This window comes from Salmo trutta, chromosome 12, assembly GCF_901001165.1.
Source record: "Salmo trutta chromosome 12, fSalTru1.1, whole genome shotgun sequence".
NCBI classification, from domain to species: domain Eukaryota; kingdom Metazoa; phylum Chordata; class Actinopteri; order Salmoniformes; family Salmonidae; genus Salmo; species Salmo trutta.
The window spans coordinates 90,015,862-90,042,161 of NC_042968.1; the positions used below are offsets into that span (position 1 = coordinate 90,015,862).

General features: G+C 41.2%; 1 protein-coding gene across 3 annotated transcripts in view; it reads right to left on the reverse strand.

Moving 5' to 3' along the window:
• LOC115204632 (sterile alpha motif domain-containing protein 9-like) overlaps window positions 1–19,349 on the reverse strand; it is a 41,051-nt gene extending 21,702 nt beyond the window's left edge. Inside the window, exon 1 of one of the 3 annotated variants that reach the window (XM_029770308.1) lies at window positions 19,173–19,349. In XM_029770308.1, coding sequence (XP_029626168.1) covers window positions 19,173–19,228 — 56 coding nt within the window. In that variant the 5' untranslated portion in view covers window positions 19,229–19,349. The remainder of the gene's footprint in view (window positions 1–19,172) is intronic. The other 2 variants (XM_029770309.1, XM_029770306.1) reach the window with 2 other exon arrangements.
• Between the last annotated feature and the right edge of the window lie 6,951 nt (window positions 19,350–26,300).

The window sequence follows — 26,300 nt, forward strand, 5'->3', positions numbered from 1 at the left end:
CCCAGTCTAACATCATATATAACCCCAGTCTCACAGCACCATGTAATGGAACTATACAACCCCAGTCTAACAGCACCATGTAATGGAACTATATAACCCCAGTCTAACAGCACCATGTAATGGAACTATATAACCCCAGTCTAACAGCACCATGTAATGGAACTATATAACCCCAGTCTCACAGCACCATGTAATGGAACTATATAACCCCAGTCTAACAGCACCATGTAATGGAACTATACAACCCCAGTCTCACAGCACCATGTAATGGAACTATACAACCACAGTCTAACAGCACCATGTAATGGAACTATATAACCCCAGTCTAACAACACCATGTAATGGAACTATACAACCCCAGTCTAACATCAAATACAACCCCAGTCTAACAGCACCATGTAATTGAACTATATAACCCCAGTCTAACAGCACCATGTAATGGAACTATACAACCCCAGTCTAACAGCACCATGTAATGGAACTATACAACCCCAGTCTAACAGCACCATGTAATGGAACTATATAACCCCAGTCTAACAGCACCGTGTAATGGAAATATATAACCCCAGTCTAACAGCACCATGTAATGGAACTATATAACCCCAGTCTAACAGCACCATGTAATGGAACTATATAACCCCAGTCTAACAGCACCATGTAATGGAACTATACAAGTCCAGTCTAACAGCACCATGTAATGGAACTATATAACTCCAGTCTAACAGCACCATGTAATGGAACTATACAACCCAGTCTAACAGCACGGTGTAATGGAACTATACAACCCCAGTCTAACAGCACCATGTGATTGAAATATATAACCCCAATCGAACAAAATATATAACCCCAGTCTAACAGCACCATGTAATGGAACTATATAACCCCAGTCTAACATCATATATAACCCCAGTCTCACAGCACCATGTAATGGAACTATACAACCCCAATCTAACAGCACCATGTAATGGAACTATATAGCCCCAGTCTAACAGCACCATGTAATGGAACTATATAACCCCAGTCTAACAGCACCATGTAATGGAACTATATAACCCCAGTCTCACAGCACCATGTAATGGAACTATATAACCCAGTCTAACAGCACCATGTAATGGAACTATACAACCCCAGTCTAACAGCACCATGTAATGGAACTATATAACCCCAGTCTAACAGCACCATGTAATGGAACTATACAACCCCAGTCTCACAGCACCATGTAATGGAACTATACAACCACAGTCTAACAGCACCATGTAATGGAACTATACAACCCCAGTCTAACAGCACCATGTAATGGAACTATATAACCCCAGTCTAACAGCACCATGTAATGGAACTATACAACCCCAGTCTAACAGCACCATGTAATGGAAATATATAACCCCAGTCTATCAACACCATGTAATGGAACTATACAACCCCAGTCTAACAGCACCATGTAATGGATCTATATAACCCCAGTCTAACAACACCATGTAATGGAACTATAGAACCCCAGTCTAACAACACCATATAATGGAACTATATAACCCCAGTCTCACAGCACCATGTAATGGAACTGTATAACACCAGTCTTACATCATATATAACCCCAGTCTAACATCACCATGTGATTGAAATATATAACCCCAATCTAACAGCACCATGTAATGGAACTATACAACCACAGTCTAACAGCACCATGTAATGGAACTATACAACCCCAGTCTAACAGCACCATGTAATGGAACTATATAACCCCAGTCTAACAGCACCATGTAATGGAACTATTCAACCCCAGTCTAACAGCACCATGTAATGGATCTATATAACCCCAGTCTAACAACACCATGTAATGGAACTATAGAACCCCAGTCTAACAACACCATATAATGGAACTATATAACCCCAGTCTCACAGCACCATGTAATGGAACTGTATAACCCCAGTCTAACATCATATATAACCCCAGTCTAACAGCACCATGTAATGGAATTATATAACCCTAGTCTAACAGCACCATGTAATGGAACTGTATAACCCCAGTCTAACATCATATTTAACCCCAGTCTAACAGCACCATGTAATGGAACTATATAACCCCAGTCTAACAGCACCATGTAATGGAACTATATAACCCCAGTCTAACAGCACCATGGAATGGAACTGTATAACCCCAGTCTAACATCATGTATAACCCCAGTCTAACAGCACCATGTAATGGAACTATATAACCCCAGTCTAACAGCACCATGTAATGGAACTATACAACCCCAGTCAAACAGCACCATGTAATGGAACTATATAACCCCAGTCTAACAGCACCGTGTAATGGAACTATATAACTCCAGTCTAACAGCACCATGTAATGGAACTATATAACCCCAGTCTAACAACACCGTGTAATGGAACTTTACAACCCCTGTCTAACAGCACCTTGTAATGGAACTATATAACCCCAGTCTAACAAAATATATAACCCCAGTCTAACAGCACCATGTAATGGATCTATACAAGCCCAGTCTAACAGCACCATGTAATGGAACTATATAACCCCAGTCTAACAGCACCGTTTAATGGAACTATATAACCCCAGTCTAACAGCACCATGTAATGGAACTATACAACCCCAGTCTAACAGCACCATGTAATGGAACTATACAACCCCAGTCTAACAGCACCATGTAATGGAACTATATAACCCCAGTCTAACAGCACCATGTAATGGAACTATACAACCCCAGTCTAACAGCACCATGTAATGGAACTATATAATCCAAGTCTAACAGCACCATGTAATGGAACTATATAACCCCAGTCTAACAACACCATGTAATGGAACTATACAACCCCAGTCTAACATCAAATACAACCCCAGTCTCACAGAACCATGTAATGGAACTATATAACCCCAGTCTAACAGCACCATTTAATGGAACTATATAACCCCAGTCTAACAGCACCATGTAATGGAACTATATAACCCCAGTCTCAAAGCACCATGGAATGGAACTGTATAACCCCAGTCTAACATCATATATAACCCCAGTCTAACAGCACCATGTAATGGAACTATATAACCCCAGTCTAACAGCACCATGTAATGGAACTATATAACCCCAGTCTAACAGCACCATGGAATGGAACTGTATAACCCCAGTCTAACATCATATATAACCCCAGTCAAACAGCACCATCTAATGGAACTATATAACCCCAGTCTAACAGCACCATGTAATGGAACTATATAACCCCAGTCTAACAGCACCATGTAATGGAACTATATAACCCCAGTCTAACAGCACCATGTAATTGAACTATATAACCCCAGTCTAACAGCACCATGTAATGGAACTATATAACCCCAGTCTAACAGCACCATGTAATGGAACTATATAACTCCAGTCTAACAGCACCATGTAATGGAACTATACAATCCCAGTCTAACAACACCATGTAATGGAACTATACAACCCAGTCTAACAGCACCGTGTAATGGAACTATATAACCCCAGTCTAACAGCACCATGTGATTGAAATATATAACCCCAATCTAACAGCACCATGTAATGGAACTTTACAACACCATTCTAACAGCACCATGTAATGGAATTATACAACCCCAGTCTAACAACACCATGTAATGGAACTATACAACCCCAGTCTCACAGCACCATGGAATGGAACTGTATAACCCCAGTCTAACATCATATATAACCCCAGTCTAACAGCACCATGTAATGGAACTATATAACCCCAGTCTAACAGCACCATGTAATGGAACTATATAACCCCAGTCTAACAGCACCATGGAATGGAACTGTATAACCCCAGTCTAACATCATATATAACCCCAGTCAAACAGCACCATCTAATGGAACTATATAACCCCAGTCTAACAGCACCATGTAATGGAACTATATAACCCCAGTCTAACAGCACCATGTAATGGAACTATATAACCCCAGTCTAACAGCACCATGTAATGGAACTATATAACCCCAGTCTAACAGCACCATGTAATGGAACTATATAACCCCAGTCTAACAGCACCATGTAATGGAACTATATAACTCCAGTCTAACAGCACCATGTAATGGAACTATACAATCCCAGTCTAACAACACCATGTAATGGAACTATACAACCCAGTCTAACAGCACCGTGTAATGGAACTATATAACCCCAGTCTAACATCAAATATAACCCCAGTCTAACAGCACCATGTAATGGAACTATACAACCCAGTCTAACAGCACGGTGTAATGGAACTATACAACCCCAGTCTAACAGCACCATGTGATTGAAATATATAACCCCAATCGAACAACATATATAACCCCAGTCTAACAGCACCATGTAATGGAACTATATAACCCCAGTCTAACAGCACCGTGTAATGGAAATATATAACCCCAGTCTAACAGCACCATGTAATGGAACTATATAACCCCAGTCTAACAGCACCATGTAATGGAACTATATAACCCCTGTCTAACAGCATCATGTAATGTAACTATATAGCCCCAGTCTAACAGCACCATGTAATGGAACTATATAACCCCAGTCTAACAGCACCGTGTAATGGAAATATATAACCCCAGTCTAACAGCACCATGTAATGGAACTATATAACCCCAGTCTAAAAGCACCATGTAATGGAACTATATAACCCCAGTCTAACAGCATCATGTAATGTAACTATATAACCCCAGTCTAACAGCACCATCTAATGGAACTATATAACCCCAGTCTAACAGCACCGTGTAATGGAAATATATAACCCCAGTCTAACAGCACCATGTAATGGAACTATATAACCCCAGTCTAACAGCACAATGAAATGTAACTATATAACCCCAGTCTAACAGCACCATGTAATGGAACTATATAACCCCAGTCTAACAGCATCATGTAATGGAACTATACAACCCCAGTCTAACAGCACCATGTAATGGAACTATATTACCCCAGTCTAACAGCACCATGTAATGGAACTATACAACCCCAGTCTAACAACACCATGTAATGGAACTATACAACCCCAGTCTAACAGCACCATGTAATGGAACTATATAACCCCAGTCTAACAGCACCATGTAATGGAACTGTATAACCCCAGTCTAACAGCACCATGTAATGGAACTATATAACCCCAGTCTAACATCATATATAACCCCAGTCTCACAGCACCATGTAATGGAACTATACAACCCCAATCTAACAGCACCATGTAATGGAACTATATAGCCCCAGTCTAACAGCACCATGTAATGGAACTATATAACCCCAGTCTAACAGCACCATGTAATGGAACTATATAACCCCAGTCTCACAGCACCATGTAATGGAACTATATAACCCCAGTCTAACAGCACCATGTAATGGAACTATACAACCCCAGTCTAACAGCACCATGTAATGGAACTATATAACCCCAGTCTAACAGCACCATGTAATGGAACTATACAACCCCAGTCTCACAGCACCATGTAATGGAACTATACAACCACAGTCTAACAGCACCATGTAATGGAACTATACAACCCCAGTCTAACAGCACCATGTAATGGAACTATATAACCCCAGTCTAACAGCACCATGTAATGGAACTATACAACCCCAGTCTAACAGCACCATGTAATGGAAATATATAACCCCAGTCTATCAACACCATGTATGGAACTATACAACCCCAGTCTAACAGCACCATGTAATGGATCTATATAACCCCAGTCTAACAACACCATGTAATGGAACTATAGAACCCCAGTCTAACAACACCATATAATGGAACTATATAACCCCAGTCTCACAGCACCATGTAATGGAACTGTATAACACCAGTCTTACATCATATATAACCCCAGTCTAACAGCACCATGTGATTGAAATATATAACCCCAATCTAACAGCACCATGTAATGGAACTATACAACCACAGTCTAACAGCACCATGTAATGGAACTATACAACCCCAGTCTAACAGCACCATGTAATGGAACTATATAACCCCAGTCTATCAGCACCATGTAATGGAACTATTCAACCCCAGTCTAACAGCACCATGTAATGGATCTATATAACCCCAGTCTAACAACACCATGTAATGGAACTATAGAACCCCAGTCTAACAACACCATATAATGGAACTATATAACCCCAGTCTCACAGCACCATGTAATGGAACTGTATAACCCCAGTCTAACATCATATATAACCCCAGTCTAACAGCACCATGTAATGGAATTATATAACCCTAGTCTAACAGCACCATGTAATGGAACTGTATAACCCCAGTCTAACATCATATTTAACCCCAGTCTAACAGCACCATGTAATGGAACTATATAACCCCAGTCTAACAGCACCATGTAATGGAACTATATAACCCCAGTCTAACAGCACCATGGAATGGAACTGTATAACCCCAGTCTAACATCATGTATAACCCCAGTCTAACAGCACCATGTAATGGAACTATATAACCCCAGTCTAACAGCACCATGTAATGGAACTATACAACCCCAGTCAAACAGCACCATGTAATGGAACTATATAACCCCAGTCTAACAGCACCGTGTAATGGAACTATATAACTCCAGTCTAACAGCACCATGTAATGGAACTATATAACCCAAGTCTAACAGCACCATGTAATGGAACTATATAACCCCAGTCTAACAACACCATGTAATGGAACTATACAACCCCAGTCTAACATCAAATACAACCCCAGTCTCACAGCACCATGTAATGGAACTATATAACCCCAGTCTAACAGCACCATTTAATGGAACTATATAACCCCAGTCTAACAGCACCATGTAATGGAACTATATAACCCCAGTCTCAAAGCACCATGGAATGGAACTGTATAACCCCAGTCTAACATCATATATAACCCCAGTCTAACAGCACCATGTAATGGAACTATATAACCCCAGTCTAACAGCACCATGTAATGGAACTATATAACCCCAGTCTAACAGCACCATGGAATGGAACTGTATAACCCCAGTCTAACATCATATATAACCCCAGTCAAACAGCACCATCTAATGGAACTATATAACCCCAGTCTAACAGCACCATGTAATGGAACTATATAACCCCAGTCTAACAGCACCATGTAATGGAACTATATAACCCCAGTCTAACAGCACCATGTAATTGAACTATATAACCCCAGTCTAACAGCACCATGTAATGGAACTATATAACCCCAGTCTAACAGCACCATGTAATGGAACTATATAACTCCAGTCTAACAGCACCATGTAATGGAACTATACAATCCCAGTCTAACAACACCATGTAATGGAACTATACAACCCAGTCTAACAGCACCGTGTAATGGAACTATATAACCCCAGTCTAACAGCACCATGTGATTGAAATATATAACCCCAATCTAACAGCACCATGTAATGGAACTTTACAACACCATTCTAACAGCACCATGTAATGGAACTATACAACCCCAGTCTAACAACACCATGTAATGGAACTATACAACCCCAGTCTCACAGCACCATGGAATGGAACTGTATAACCCCAGTCTAACATCATATATAACCCCAGTCTAACAGCACCATGTAATGGAACTATATAACCCCAGTCTAACAGCACCATGTAATGGAACTATATAACCCCAGTCTAACAGCACCATGGAATGGAACTGTATAACCCCAGTCTAACATCATATATAACCCCAGTCAAACAGCACCATCTAATGGAACTATATAACCCCAGTCTAACAGCACCATGTAATGGAACTATATAACCCCAGTCTAACAGCACCATGTAATGGAACTATATAACCCCAGTCTAACAGCACCATGTAATTGAACTATATAACCCCAGTCTAACAGCACCATGTAATGGAACTATATAACCCCAGTCTAACAGCACCATGTAATGGAACTATATAACTCCAGTCTAACAGCACCATGTAATGGAACTATACAATCCCAGTCTAACAACACCATGTAATGGAACTATACAACCCAGTCTAACAGCACCGTGTAATGGAACTATATAACCCCAGTCTAACATCAAATATAACCCCAGTCTAACAGCACCATGTAATGGAACTATATAACCCCAGTCTAACAGCACCGTGTAATGGAAATATATAACCCCAGTCTAACAGCACCATGTAATGGAACTATACAACCCCAGTCTAACAGCACCATGTAATGGAACTATATAACCCCAGTCTAACAGCACCATGTAATGGAACTATATAAGCCCAGTCTAACAGCACCATGTAATGGAACTATACAACCCCAGTCTAACAACACCATGTAATGGAACTATACAACCCAGTCTAACAGCATCATGTAATGGAACTATATAACCCCAGTCTAACAGCACCATGTAATGGAACTATATAACCCCAGTCTAACAGCACCATGTAATGGAACTATATAACCCCAGTCTAACATCATATATAACCCCAGTCTCACAGCACCATGTAATGGAACTATACATCCCCAGTCTAACAGCACCATGTAAAGGAACTATATAACCCCAGTCTAACAGCACCATGTAATGGAACTATATAACCAAAGTCTAACAGCACCATGTAATGGAAATATATAACCCCAGTCTCACAGCACCATGTAATGGAACTATATAACCCCAGTCTAACAGCACCATGTAATGGAACTATACAACCCCAGTCTCACAGCACCATGTAATGGAACTATACAACCACAGTCTAACAGCAGCATGTAATGGAACTATACAACCCCAGTCTAACAGCACCATGTAATGGAACTATATAACCCCAGTCTAACAGCACCATGTAATGGAACTATACAACCCCAGTCTAACAGCACCATGTAATGGATCTATATAACCCCAGTCTAACAACACCATGTAATGGAACTATAGAACCCCAGTCTAACAACACCATATAATGGAACTATATAACCCCAGTCTCACAGCACCATGTAATGGAACTGTATAACCCCAGTCTAACATCATATATAACCCCAGTCTAACAGCACCATGTAATGGAATTATATAACCCTAGTCTAACAGCACCATGTAATGGAACTGTATAACCCCAGTCTAACATCATATTTAACCCCAGTCTAACAGCACCATGTAATGGAACTATATAACCCCAGTCTAAAAGCACCATGTAATGGAACTATATAACCCCAGTCTAACAGCACCATGGAATGGAACTGTATAACCCCAGTCTAACATCATGTATAACCCCAGTCTAACAGCACCATGTAATGGAACTATACAACCCCAGTCAAACAGCACCATGTAATGGAACTATATAACCCCAGTCTAACAGCACCGTGTAATGGAACTATATAACCCTAGTCCAACAGCACCATGTAATGGAACTATATAACCCCAGTCTAACAACACTGTGTAATGGAACTATACAACCCCAGGCTAACAGCACCATGTAATGGAAGTATATAACCCCAGTCTAACAAAATATATAACCCCAGTCTAACAGCACCATGTAATGGATCTATACAAGCCCAGTCTAACAGCACCATGTAATGGAACTATATAACCCCAGTCTAACAGCACCGTTTAATGGAACTATATAACCCCAGTCTAACAGCACCATGTAATGGAACTATACAACCCCAGTCTAACAGCACCATGTAATGGAACTATACAACCCCAGTCTAACAGCACCATTTAATGGAACTATATAACCCCAGTCTAACAGCACCATGTAATGGAACTATACAACCCCTGTCTAACAGCACCATGTAATGGAACTATATAACCCCAGTCTAACAGCACCATGTAATGGAACTATATAACCCCAGTCTAACAACACCATGTAATGGAACTATAACCCCAGTCTAACATCATATATAACCCCAGTCTCACAGCACCATGTAATGGAACTATACAACCCCCCCCAGGCTAACAAGCACCATGTAATGGAACTATATAACCACAGTCTCACGCACACGTAATGGAACTATGTACCCCGCGATAACAGCAACATGTAATGGAACTATATAACCCCCGTCTAACAGCACCAGTAAGTAACTATATTAACCCCAGTCTGACAGCACCCTGTAATGGAACTATATAACCCCAGTCTAACAGCACATGTAATGGAACTATACAACCCCAGTTAACAGCACATGAATGGGAACTATATAACCCCCGTCTAACAGCACCATGAAATGGAATATACAACCCCAGTCTAAACCTCATATATTAAGCCCAGTCTCACATCACCATGTAATGGAAACTATACACCCCAGTCTAAACAGCACCATGTAATGGGAACTATATAACCCCAGTCTAACAGGCACCATGTAATGGAACTATATAACCCCCAGTCTAACAGCACCATGTAATGGAAACTATATAACCCCAGTCTCACAGCACCATGTAATGGAAACTATATAACCCCAGTCTCACAGCACCATGTAATGGAACTATAAACCCCAGTCTAACAGCACCATGTAATGGAACTATACAACCCCAGTCTAACAGCACCATGTAATGGAACTATATAACCCCAGTCTAACAGCACCATGTAATGGAACTATACAACCCCAGTCTAACAGCACCATGTAATGGAACTATATAATCCCAGTCTAACAGCACCATGTAATGGAACTATATAACCCCAGTCCAACAGCATCATGTAATGTAACTATATAACCCCAGTCTAACAGCACCATGTAATGGAACAATATAACCCCAGTCTAACAGCACCGTGTAATGGAAATATATAACCCCAGTCTAACAGCACCATGTAATGGAACTATATAATCCCAGTCTAACAGCAACATGTAATGGAACTATATAACCCCAGTCTAACAGCACCATGTAATGTAACTATATAACCCCAGTCTGACAGCACCATGTAATGGAACTATATAACCCCAGTCTAACAGCACCATGTAATGGAACTATACAACCCCAGTCTAACAGCACCATGTAATGGAACTATATAACCCCAGTCTAACAGCACCATGTAATGGAACTATACAACACCAGTCTAACAGCACAATGTAATGGAACTATACAACCCCAGTCTAACAGCACCATGTAATGGAACTATATAACCCCAGTCTAAGAGCACCATGTAATGGAACTATATAACCCCAGTCTAACAGCACCATGAAATGGAACTATATAACCCCAGTCTAACATCATATATAACCCCAGTCTCACAGCACCATGTAATGGAACTATACAACCCCAGTCTAACAGCACCATGTAATGGAACTATATAACCACAGTCTAACAGCACCATGTAATGGAACTATATAACACCAGTCTAACAGCACCATGTAATGGAACTATATAACCCCAGTCTCACAGCACCATGTAATGGAACTATATAACCCCAGTCTCACAGCACCATGTAATGGAACTATAAAACCCCAGTCTAACAGCACCATGTAATGGAACTATACAACCCCAGTCTAACAGCACCATGTAATGGAACTATATAACCCCAGTCTAACAGCACCATGTAATGGAACTATACAACCCCAGTCTAACAGCACCATGTAATGGAACTATATAATCCCAGTCTAACAGCACCATGTAATGGAACTATACAACCCCAGTCTAACAGCACCATGTAATGGAACTATAAAACCCCAGTCTAACAACACCATGTAATGGAACTATATAACCCCAGTCTAACAACATATATAACCCCAGTCTAACAGCACCATGTAATGGAACTGTATAACCCCAGTCTAACATCATATATAATCCCAGTCTGACAGTACCATGTAATGGAATTATATAACCCCAGTCTAACAGCACCATGTAATGGAACTGTATAACCCCAGTCTAACATCATATATAACCCCAGTCTAACAGCACCATGTAATGGAACTATATAACCCCAGTCTAACAGCACCATGTAATGGAACTATATAACCCCAGTCTAACAGCACCATGGAATGGAACTGTATAACCCCAGTCTAACATCATGTATAACCCCAGTCTAACAGCACCATGTAATGGAACTATATAACCCCAGTCAAACAGCACCATGTAATGGAACTATACAACCCCAGTCTAACAGCACCATGTAATGGAACTATATAACCCCAGTATAACAGCACCATGTAACTGAACTATACAACCCCAGTCTAACAGCACCATTTAATGGAACTATACAACCCCAGCCTAACAACATATATAACCCCAGTCTAACAGCACCATGTAATGGAACTATATAACCCCAGTCTAACAGCACCATGTAATGGAACTATATAACCCCAGTCTAACAGCACCATGTAATGGAACTATATATCCACAGTCTAACAACACCATGTAATTGAACTATATAACCCCAGTCTAACAGCACCATGTAATGGAACTATATAACCCCAGTCTAACAGCACCATGTAATGGAACTATACAACCCCAGTCTAACAGCACCATGTAATGGAACTATACAACCCCAGTCTAACAGCACCATGTAATGGAACTATATAACCCCAGTCTAACAGCACCATGTAATGGAACTATATAACCCCAGTCTAACAGCACCATGTAATGGAACTAAACAAGCCCAGTCTAACAGCACCATGTAATGGAACTATATAACTCCAGTCTAACAGCACCATGTAATGGAACTATACAACCCAGTCTAACAGCACCGTGTAATGGAACTATATAACCCCAGTCTAACAGCACCATGTAATGGAACTATACAACCCCAATCGAACAACATATATAACCCCAGTCTAACAGCACCATGTAATGGAACTATATAACCCCAGTCTAAAAGCATCATGTAATGTAACTATACAACCACAGTCTAACAGCACCATGTAATGGAACTATATAACCCCAGTCTAACAGCACCATGAAATGGAACTATACAACCCCAGTCTAACATCACCATGTAATGGAACTATATAACCCCAGTCTAAAAGCACCATGTAATGGAACTATATAACCCCAGTCTAACAGCATCATGTAATGTAACTATATAACCCCAGTCTAACAGCACCATCTAATGGAACTATATAACCCCAGTCTAACAACACCGTGTAATGGATATATATAACCCCAGTCTAACAGCACCATGTAATGGAACTATATAACCCCAGTCTAACAGCACCATGTAATGTAACTATATAACCCCAGTCTAACAGCACCATGTAATGGAACTATATAACCCCAGTCTAACAGCACCATGTAATGGAACTATACAACCCCAGTCTAACAGCACCATGTAATGGAACTATATAACCCCAGTCTAGCAGCACCATGTAATGGAACTATACAACACCAGTCTAACAGCACCATGTAATGGAACTATACAACCCCAGTCTAACAACACCATGTAATGGAACTATACAACCCCAGTCTAACAGCACCATTTAATGGTACTATATAACCCCAGTCTAACAGCACCATGTAATGGAACTATATAACCCCAGTCTAACAGCACCATGTAATGGAACTATATAACCCCAGTCTAACATCATATATAACCCCAGTCTCACAGCACCATGTAATGGAACTATACAACCCCAGTCTAACAGCACCATGTAATGGAACTATATAACTCCAGTCTAACAGCACCATGTAATGGAACTATATAACCCCAGTCTAACATCACCATGTAATGGAACTATATAACCCCAGTCTCACAGCACCATGTAATGGAACTATATAACCCCAGTCTAACAGCACCATGTAATGGAACTATACAACCCCAGTCTCACAGCACCGTGTAATGGAACTATATAACCCCAGTCTAACATCATATATAACCCCAGTCTAACAGCACCATGTAATGGAACTATATAACCCCAGTCTATCAACACCATGTAATGGAACTATACAACCCCAGTCTAACAGCACCATGTAATGGATCTATATAACCCCAGTCTAATAACACCATGTAATGGAACTATATAACTCCAGTCTAACAACACCATATAATGGATCTATATAACCCTAGTCTCACAGCACCATGTAATGGAACTGTATAACCCCAGTCTAACATCATATATAACCCCAGTCTAACAGCACCATGTAATGGAATTATATAACCCTAGTCTAACAGCACCATGTAATGGAACTGTATAACCCCAGTCTAACATCATATTTAACCCCAGTCTAACAGCACCATGTAATAGAACTATATAACCCCAGTCTAACAGCACCATGTAATGGAACTATATAACCCCAGTCTAACAGCACCATGGAATGGAACTGTATAACCCCAGTCTAACATCATGTATAACCCCAGTCTAACAGCACCATGTAATGGAACTATATAACCCCAGTCTAACAGCACCATGTAATGGAACTATATAACCCCAGTCGAACAGCACCGTTTAATGGAACTATATAACCCCACTCTAACAGCACCATGTAATGGAACTATACAACCCCAGTCTAACAGCACCATGTAATGGAACTATACAACCCCAGTCTAACAGCACCATGTAATGGAACTATATAACCCCAGTCTAACAGCACCATGTAATGGAACTATACAACCCCAGTCTAACAGCACCATGTAATGGAACTATACAACCCCAGTCTAACAGCACCATGTAATGGAACTATATAACCCCAGTCTAACAGCACCATGTAATGGAACTGTATAACCCCAGTCTAACATCATATATAACCCCAGTCTAACAGCACCATGTAATGGAATTATATAACCCTAGTCTAACAGCACCATGTAATGGAACTGTATAACCCCAGTCTAACATCATATTTAACCCCAGTCTAACAGCACCATGTAATGGAACTATATAACCCCAGTCTAACAGCACCATGTAATGGAACTATATAACCCCAGTCTAACAGCACCATGGAATGGAACTGTATAACCCCAGTCTAACATCATGTATAACCCCAGTCTAACAGCACCATGTAATGGAACTATATAACCCCAGTCTAACAGCACCATGTAATGGAACTATATAACCCCAGTCTAACAGCACCATGTAATGGAACTATATAACCCCAGTCTAACAGCACCATGGAATGGAACTGTATAACCCCAGTCTAACATCATGTATAACACCAATCTAACAGCACCATGTAATGGAACTATATAACCCCAGTCTAACATCACCATGTAATGGAACTATATAACCCCAGTCTCACAGCACCATGTAATGGAACTATATAACCCCAGTCTAACAGCACCATGTAATGGAACTATACAACCCCAGTCTCACAGCACCGTGTAATGGAACTATATAACCCCAGTCTAACATCATATATAACCCGAGTCTAACAGCACCATGTAATGGAACTATATAACCCCAGTCTATCAACACCATGTAATGGAACTATACAACCCCAGTCTAACAGCACCATGTAATGGATCTATATAACCCCAGTCTAATAACACCATGTAATGGAACTATATAACTCCAGTCTAACAACACCATATAATGGATCTATATAACCCTAGTCTCACAGCACCATGTAATGGAACTGTATAACCCCAGTCTAACATCATATATAACCCCAGTCTAACAGCACCATGTAATGGAATTATATAACCCTAGTCTAACAGCACCATGTAATGGAACTGTATAACCCCAGTCTAACATCATATTTAACCCCAGTCTAACAGCACCATGTAATAGAACTATATAACCCCAGTCTAACAGCACCATGTAATGGAACTATATAACCCCAGTCTAACAGCACCATGGAATGGAACTGTATAACCCCAGTCTAACATCATGTATAACCCCAGTCTAACAGCACCATGTAATGGAACTATATAACCCCAGTCTAACAGCACCATGTAATGGAACTATATAACCCCAGTCGAACAGCACCGTTTAATGGAACTATATAACCCCACTCTAACAGCACCATGTAATGGAACTATACAACCTCAGTCTAACAGCACCATGTAATGGAACTATACAACCCCAGTCTAACAGCACCATGTAATGGAACTATATAACCCCAGTCTAACAGCACCATGTAATGGAACTATACAACCCCAGTCTAACAGCACCATGTAATGGAACTATACAACCCCAGTCTAACAGCACCATGTAATGGAACTATATAACCCCAGTCTAACAGCACCATGTAATGGAACTGTATAACCCCAGTCTAACATCATATATAACCCCAGTCTAACAGCACCATGTAATGGAATTATATAACCCTAGTCTAACAGCACCATGTAATGGAACTGTATAACCCCAGTCTAACATCATATTTAACCCCAGTCTAACAGCACCATGTAATGGAACTATATAACCCCAGTCTAACAGCACCATGTAATGGAACTATATAACCCCAGTCTAACAGCACCATGGAATGGAACTGTATAACCCCAGTCTAACATCATGTATAACCCCAGTCTAACAGCACCATGTAATGGAACTATATAACCCCAGTCTAACAGCACCATGTAATGGAACTATATAACCCCAGTCTAACAGCACCATGTAATGGAACTATATAACCCCAGTCTAACAGCACCATGGAATGGAACTGTATAACCCCAGTCTAACATCATGTATAACACCAATCTAACAGCACCATGTAATGGAACTATATAACCCCAGTCTAACAGCACCATGTAATGGAACTATACAACCCCAGTCAAACAGCACCATGTAATGGAACTATATAACCCCAGTCTAACAGCACCGTGTAATGGAACTATATAACCCCAGTCTAACAGCACCATGTAATGGAACTATATAACCCCAGTCTAACAACACCGTGTAATGGAACTATACAACCCCAGTCTAACAGCACCATGTAATGGATCTATATAACCCCAGTCTAACAAAATATATAACTCCAGTCTAACAACACCATGTAATGGATCTATACAAGCCCAGTCTAACAGCACCATGTAATGGAACTATATAACCCCAGTCTAACAGCACCATGTAATGGAACTATACAACCCCAGTCTAACAGCACCATGTAATGGAACTATGCAACCCCAGTCTAACAGCACCATGTAATGGAACTATATAACCCCAGTCTAACAGCACCATGTAATGGAACTATACAACCCCAGTCTAACAGCACCATGTAATGGAACTATATAACCCCAGTCTAACAGCACCATGTAATGGAACTATATAACCCCAGTCTAACAACACCATGTAATGGAACTATATAACCCCAGTCTCAAAGCACCATGGAATGGAACTGTATAACCCCAGTCTAACATCATATATAACCCCAGTCTAACAGCACCATGTAATGGAACTATATAACCCCAGTCTAATAGCACTATGTAATGGAACTATATAACCCCACTCTAACAGCACCATGGAATGGAACTGTATAACCCCAGTCTAACATCATATATAACCCCAGTCAAACAGCACCATCTAATGGAACTATATAACCCCAGTCTAACAGCACCATGTAATGGAACTATATAACCCCATTCTAACAGCACCATGTAATTGAACTATATAACCCCAGTCTATCAGCACCATGTAATGGAACTATATAACCCCAGTCTAACAGCACCATGTAATGGAACTATACAATCCCAGTCTAACAGCACCATGTAATGGAACTATACAACCCAGTCTAACAGCACCATGTAATGGAACTATATAACCCCAGTCTAACAGCACCGTGTAATGGAACTATATAACCCCAGTCTAACAGCACCATGTGATTGAAATATATAACCCCAGTCTAACAACACCATGTAATAGAACTATATAACCCCAGTCTAACAGCACCATGTAATGGAACTATATAACCCCAGTCTAACAACATATATAACCCCAGTCTCATAGCACCATGTAATGGAACTATATAACCCCAGTCTAACAGCACCATGTAATGGAACTATATAACCCCAGTCTAACAGCACCATGTAATGGAACTAAATAACCCCAGTCTAACAGCACCATGTAATGGAACTATATAACCCCAGTCTAACATCATATATCACCCCAGTCTAACAACACCATGTAATGGAACTATACAACCCCAGTCTAACATCACATATAACCCCAGTCTAACAGCATCATGTAATGGAACTATATAACCCCAGTCTAACAGCACCATGTAATGGAACTATACAACCCCAGTCTAACAGCACCATGTAATGGAACTATATATCCCCAGTCTAACAACACCATGTAATTGAACTATATAACCCCAGTCTAACAGCACCATGTAATGGAACTATATAACCCCAGTCTAACAGCACCATGTAATGGAACTATACAACCCCAGTCTAACAGCACCATGTAATGGAACTATACAACCCCAGTCTAATAGCACCATGTAATGGAACTATACAACCCCAGTCTAACAGCACCATGTAATGGAACTATATAACCCCAATCAAACAACATATATAACCCCAGTCTAACAGCACCATGTAATGGAACTATACAACACCAGTCTAACAGCACCATGTAATGGAACTATACAACCCCAGTCTAACATCATATACAACCCCAGTCTAACAGCACCATGTAATGGAACTATATAACCCCAGTCTAACAGCACCATGTAATGGAACTATACAACCCCAGTCTAACAACACCATGTAATGGAACTATATAACCCCAGTCTAACAGCACCATGTAATGGAACTATATAACCCCAGTCTAACAACATATATAACCCCAGTCTCACAGCACCATGTAATGGAACTATATAACCCCAGTCTAACAGCACCATGTAATGGAACTATATAACCCCAGTCTAACAGCACCATGTAATGGAACTATATAACCCCAGTCTAACATCATATATAACCCCAGTCTAACAACACCATGTAATGGAACTATACAACCCCAGTCTAACATCATATATAACCCCAGTCTAACAGCAATGTGCAATGGTGTCATCTAAAATCACAGGTAAAATAACTGCAATTAATGTGTTTCATTCTTCTCTAACCTCTTGCTTCTGTCCCTCTCTCTCTCTCTCTCTCCCTGTGTGTGTGTGTGTGTGTGTGTGTGTGTGTGTGTGTGTGTGTGTGTGTGTGTGTGTGTGTGTGTGTGTGTGTGTGTGTGTCACAAAGCCCCACGTTAACAATCCTCCAAAGTCAATGTGGACATGTTTGCTGGGAACTCCGCAGACTGGACGTTTTGCTTTTCTCCGAGTCTGTTGGGTCCAAACGATATAGCTCTACCAAAAATATCTTAAGTTTCTGAGTTGTAACAATTATAAATATGTTATTTTAGAGACAATAATAAACGTACCTTCCGTCTGGTCTACCCGTACAAACACTGGACTTGGAGAAACCTTGACTATTCATTCCAACACACCAACTACAGCAAGCTTCTTGCTGTGTATCAAACAGACATACTGGTCCATATGCATGACTACAAAACAACAGTGACTATGGGCCAACTACTACACACACCTTATTCTGCTTTGATTTCCTGTAAAGGGAAGGACAGAGAGAACAGGTAAAACAGGTCATAACATCACCCTGCCCAATGTTACTATGTCCTGCCCATAAATGGATTTCCTTGCAATCTTGCCAATGGGTGAGTGTTATGATTAACCAATAAGGCACAACAGGCTGTGTTCTGTAAGTGTAGTCTACGTTCCTTCCTCCTTTACATCTGACACCTGGCTCTACGTAGTCCTGATGCCTCTCTGCTCCAGGTACGTGACTATAGATCTAGGTTAAGGGGTTGCTTACAAAACTATGGAAGCTTATTTGAGCTTTTTTTCAAACCTCTCCTCAGGGACCCCCCCCCCCCCAGACGATTCACAATTTTGTTGTCGCCCTGAACTAGCATAGCTGATTCTTCTAGTAAAGGGCTTGATGATTATTTGACAAGTTGAATAAGGGGTGCTAGTTCTGGAATAGATGAAATACATGGAACAGCTGGTGGTCCCTGAGGAGAGGTTTTAAAAAGCCCTAGGACATCCATTCCAAACCACCGGTAATATATAGGGTGGTAATATACAGTATACGAGGCTTTGCATATTTGATACACCATGTAACAAAAGGTAAGACAACTACAGAGAGCATGGCCATGCCTATTGAAAGCACACAAATAACACAAGACCACGTGAACACACACACACACCTGCTTGCCCCCTCGCAGCAAAATCAATGGTGTACATTTAACTCTGAACATATTTTCAGTGAACGTATCAGTGCCACTGAACTGGTGTTAAAATAACACTTTTGAAAGTGTTAAAGATTTAACTCTGTTGCAGTGTTCCCCATTCAACTCTTAAAGTGTTCAAATGAACTTGACTGTGGGCTTTGCATAGCTCTACTGTAGGGTAAATACATAACTCCTACAGCGTAAAACATAACACCTGATATAGAGTAAACTGGACTCACTCTGCTTAGTGCTGACGTTGTTACACTTTCTCAGTGTAAGAATGTTTTATTTTCGAGTGAATTGTAGAGTTATCGCCCACAGACACATGGTTATTGAATTCTTTAATTTCAAAGAACTGTAGCTTTCACCATGTGAGTATCTAGGAGAATGCTATTTTCAATTTAAACTCTATGACAATACATCACAAAGCCTTTCTTTTTTTTACTCAATCACAGTGGTGTTCGGAAACTCCTGGTTTACAGGCCACATCAGGCCTGCAAGTCACTTTATGCTGGCTTGCAAAGTGATGTGTAATTCCTATTGGAAGTTAGGTTATCCAACAGTTTGAATTTTTATTCACCTAAAAGCCGCATTCAGAATTGATAATGTATAAGAAGACTATTTAAGAACCATTTAAACTGGAGCCACCATTTCAGTAGCAGGTGCAAGAAATCTAACTAACTTATTGTATGTTATTTATCTTTGTGTAGCATAAGCAGAGAGAACAGTCGATGACTTGGGTGGCTGGAATATTTGACAATTTTTAAGGCCTTCCTCTTACACCACCTGGCATAGAGGTCCTGGATGGCAAGTAGCTTGGTCCCAGTGATGTACTGGGCCGTACACACTACCCTCAGTAGTGCCTTGTGGTTGGATGCCAAGCAGTTGCCATACCAAGCGATGATGCAGTCAGTCAAGATGCTCTCGATGGTGCAGCTGCAGAACTCTTTGAGGATCTGAGAGTCACCTGAAGCGTGAGAGGAATGGTGAATGCAGTAGAGGAATGCAGTGCTGAGGCAGAGGACTCGTAGTGAGGACGACTGGCCAACTGTTACTGCTCTGAACTGTGTGTGGTGAGCTTTCTGGCGCCCAGAGCTGCTGAGGCATCACCCAAGTGGGTGCAATACATTGTGAAGGAGAAGACCAGTCGCTGCACGACTCAAGCTAGTTCCCAGAGTCCCTCTACACAATCATCACCAGACTCTATCAACCATCTCCCTTCCTCTGATCAAGCCATCTACAATCCTTCTCCGTCTTTGCACTCAAAAACTTGACCTCTATTAGTTGACCTAAAATGTTTGTGCAAAAAGGCAAACTCAGCTCCATCATTCATTGAATCATATGGCTCATTCATCACAAACCCACTGATATTGCAAACTACTTTAATCATTTTTTCATTGGTAAGATAAGCAAATCTTAGGACCTTCCTCTTTGTTGCAATGTGAGTAAACAGTAAGTCCGCTACCCAAGAATAGTAAAGCCCCCTTTACTGGCTCAAATAGCCGACCAATCAGCCTGTTACCAAACCTTAGTAAAGTTTTGAGAAAAATGGTGTTTGACCAGATACAATACTATTTTACAGTAAACAAATTGACAACAGACTTTCAGCATGCTTATAGGGAAGGACATTCAACAAGCACAGCACAAATAACTGATGATTGGCTGATGATGATAAAAGATTGTGGGTGCTGTTTTGTTAGACTTCAGTGCAGCTTTTGACTTTTTCGATCACAGTCTGCTGATTGAAAAATGTATGTGTTATGGCTTTACACACCCTGCTATGTTGTGGATAAAGAGTTACCTGTCTAACAGAACATAATCCAGGTAGAATCATGGATTCCCCAAGGCCCCTTACTTTTTTTCAATCTTTACTAATGACATGTCACTGGCCTTGAGTAAAGCCAGAGTGTCTATGTATGTGGATGACTCAACACTATACACGTCAGCTACTACAGCGACTGAAATTACTGCAACACTTAACAAAGAGCTGTAGTTAGTTTCAGAATGGGTGGCAACGAATAAATCAGTCCTAAATATAAAAAAAACTAAAATAATTGTATTTGGGACAAATAATTTAAACAAGTTGAGGTGACTAAACTTCTTGGTGTAACTCTGGATTGTAAACTGTCATGGTCAAAACATGTTGCTACAACAGTAGCTAAGATGGGGAGAAGTCTGTCCATTTTAAAGCGCTGCTTTGCCTTTTTAACAGCACTATCAACAAGGCAGGTCCTACAGGCCCTAGTTTTGTCACACCTGGACTACTGTTCAGTTCTGTGGTCAGATGCCAGAAAGACAGACTTAGGAAAATTACAATTGGCTCAGGATAGGGCATTACGGCTGGCCCTCGGATGTACACGGAGAGTTAACATTAATATGCATGTGAATCGCTCAAAGTGGAGGAGAGATTGACTTCATCATTACTTGTTTTTGTAAGAAGTGTTGACATGCTGAATGCACTGAGGTATCTGTTTAAACTACTAGCACACAGCTCAGACACCCATGCATAGCACACACGACATGTCACCAGAGGTCTCTTCACAGTCCCCAAGTCCAGAATAGACTATGCGAGGCCCACAGTACTACATGGAACTCTATTTCACATCAGGTAACTGATGCAAGCAGTAGAATCAGATTGTAAAAAATCTGATAAAAATTCACATTATGGAACAGTGGGGAGTGTGAAGAGACACACACTCTACAGACACATACACATGATAAGACACACAGGCACAGACACGTACACATAGATGTGGTGGAGTGGTGGCCTGAGGGAACACACTGAATGTATTGGGTAAGGTTTTATGAAATGTAATGTCATGTAGTATTGTATGTAACTGTATGTAACTGTCTTATGTTGCTGTACCCCAGAAAGAGTAGCTACTGCTTTGGCAGGAACTAATGGGGATCCATAATAAACCCCAGGAAGAGTAGCTACTGCTTTGGCAGGAACTCATGGGGATCCATAATAAACCCCAGGAAGAGTAGCTACTGCTTTGGCAGGAACTAATGGGGATCCATAATAAACCCCAGGAAGAGTAGCTACTGCTTTGGCAGGAACTAATGGGGATCCATAATAAACCCCAGGAAGAGTAGCTACTGCTTTGGCAGGAACTAATGGGGATCCATAATAAACTCCAGGAAGAGTAGCTACTGCTTTGGCAGGAACTAATGGGGATCCATAATAAACCCCAGGAAGAGTAGCTGCTGCCTTGGCAGGATCTAATGGGGCTCCATAATAAACCCCAGGCAGAGTAGCTGCTGCCTTGGCAGGAACTAATGGGGATCCATAATAAACCCCAGGAAGAGAAGCTGCTGCCTTGGCAGGAACTAATGGGGATCCATAATAAACCCCAGGAAGAGTAGCTGCTGCCTTGGCAGGAACTAATGGGGCTCCATAATAAACCCCAGGAAGAGAAGCAGCTGCCTTGGCAGGAACTAATGGGGATCCATAATAAACCCCAGGAAGAGTAGTTACTGCTTTGGCAGGAACTAATGGGGATCCATAATAAACCCCAGGAAGAGTAGCTACTGCTTTGGCAGGAACTCATGGGGATCCATAATAAACCCCAGGAAGAGTAGCTGCTGTCTTGGCAGGAATTAATAGGGATCCATAATAAACCCCAGAAAGAGTAGCTGCTGCCTTGGCAGGAATTAATAGGGATCCATAATAAACCCCAGGAAGAGTAGCTGCTGCCTTGGCTGGAACTAATGGGGATCCATAATAAACCCCAGGAAGAGTAGCTGCTGCCTTGGCAGGAACTAATGGGGATCCATAATAAACCCCAGGAAGAGTAGCTGCTGCCTTGGCAGGAACTAATGGGGCTCCATAATAAACCCCAGGAAGAGTAGCTGCTGCCTTGGCAGGAACTAATGGGGATCCATAATAAACCCCAGGAAGAGTAGCTGCTGCCTTGGCATGAACTAATGGGGATCCATAATAAACCCCAGGAAGGGGAGCTGCTGCCTTGGCAGGAACTAATGGGTATCCATAATAAACCCCAGGAAGAGTAGTTACTGCCTTGGCATGAACTAATGGGGATCCATAATAAACCCCAGGAAAAGTAGCTGCTGGCATGGCAGGAACTAAAGGGGATCCAAAATAAACCCCAGGAAGAGTAGCTGCTGGCATGGCAGGAACTAATGGGGATCCATAATAAACCCCAGGAAGGGTAGCTGCTGGCATGGCAGGAACTAATGGGGATCGATATTAAATACATAATACATACTAATACATAGACAACTTTACACATAGAAAAAAAGGGTTCCCAAAGAGTTATTTTGTTGTCCCCATAGGAGAACCCTTTTTGGTTCTAGGTAGAACCCTTCTGGGTTCTTTGTAGAATCAACTGTGGAAAGGGTTGTTTTTTGCTTAGTGTGTAGATTGATGAGGAAAACATTGTTTCACTAAATTAGTCGGTCAAACAGGCCCTTGTGAGTGTCAGTTTGTGTGTGTGTGTGTGTGTGTGTGTGTGTGTGTGTGTGTGTGTGTGTGTGTGTGTGTGTGTGTGTGTGTGTGTGTGTGTGTGTGTGTGTGTGTGTGTGTGTGTGTGTGTGTGTGTGTGTGTGTGTGTGTGTGTGTGTGATGTTGGACTGAAGCTACTGACCCGGAAGCTTGGATATCTCATTCCTCCCAAGCTTTTGGAACGGAGGGTAGACAATGAGTCATTCGGATGTTAGCAATGTCCCCACGCTCTCTGGCAGCTTTCAAAGCTGATAACTTTTTTCCGCCTCTGAAGAAGTCCTCATTGAGGAATATGTTGGTTACTCTCAAGTTCTTGGCTCTCTCTAGGAACTTGACCACTATCGGCCTGGGTCTGTCACCTGGGCTCGTTACAGGTATTCCAGACCTGTGGGCGTGGCTTCACCTCAATCTACCTATGTTCCATCTGCAGATTTTCTGTGATCATTTTTCTCACACTTTCTCCTCAGACTCCATCCAGGTGTCATGTGGACTCTGGTATGCCATCCACAACAATATTATTCCTCCTGGATTGTCCCTCTAGATAGTCTGTTTTTCCAGTCACCTGTAATAGTGATTCACACACAGTGCTGATGCCATCTCGCATGGACTTAAAGTGTGTTGTCATCTTGCTACTAGTCACTTTCAGGACATCCACCTCTTCTGTTGTTCTTCACAACGTTACATACTTTACATACTTTAAATCCTGTTATGGATTAAAGAAAATTATACCTACACCATGAAGAAGGCTGTAAAGACGAAAACGTCTGTGTACGCCATCCCTGATGCAGCAAAACATTTAAAACATTGAATAATGAAATTAGCTTTATGCTACATCTTTTTTGAGTGTGAACCCAGTGTGAACCCAGTGTGAACCCATTACACCTCTTTGTTAGTCTGAATTCGCAGGTTTTTATGCACCAGCCAACCTTCTGGGAGAACGCTTTTGATTTAGGACATCCACCTCTCCCTGGGAAAATTACAAACTGTTCTTAAAGTCTTGGACCTCTCTGGTCAGATCGTCCATTCATTTGTTAGTTGAGTCCACCAGTATTTGGACAAAGCTCTTGAAGCTATTTTCCTGTTGCTGTAACAATTGCTTGAAGACATATTTTTTGTTGATTTAAAAGATCGTTCAACTGTAATAGTGAATCACTGTCCTCTCCATTACTCCAACCTTCAATAACTTTGGGCAAAATGGTGGTAACAACGTTTGGTAACGCTGGTACGCCACGCAATTCCAGCCAGCACAGCTCGCACGGCCGATGGAAACAGCAACAAACAGCAGGGATTTAAAACAGCCACAAGCCCGGGACTATCCACGGTCCCAGACACAAGGGCTAACCGCGTTGCAGGCTTTATTCAAACTGTCAAGGAAACCTGGCTAGCTTGGCTAGCTGCTTCGCAAAGCAGCAGCTCTTCCGACTTTAGTGTGTGACAGTATCCCAGGAAAGATAGTAGCGGTCCCAGCAACTGAGGCTAACCATGTCACGGGATCCAAATTAAACATGTAAGCTAGTAAATCAAGATGTTCTCAATTAAAAACTTTTTGAGAAACGTTTAACCTCTACGGGCCACGGGGGCAGTATTGAGAATTTTGAAAGAAATATGTGCCCATTTTTAACTGCCTCCTACACCAACTCAGAAGCTAGGATATGCATATTATTAACACATTCGGATAGAAAACACTCTGAATTTTCTAAAACAGTTTGAATGGTGTCTGTAAGTATAACAAAACTCATATTGCAGGCAAAAACCTGTGAAAAATAGATTAAAAAAAATGAGAATTTTGTGACTGT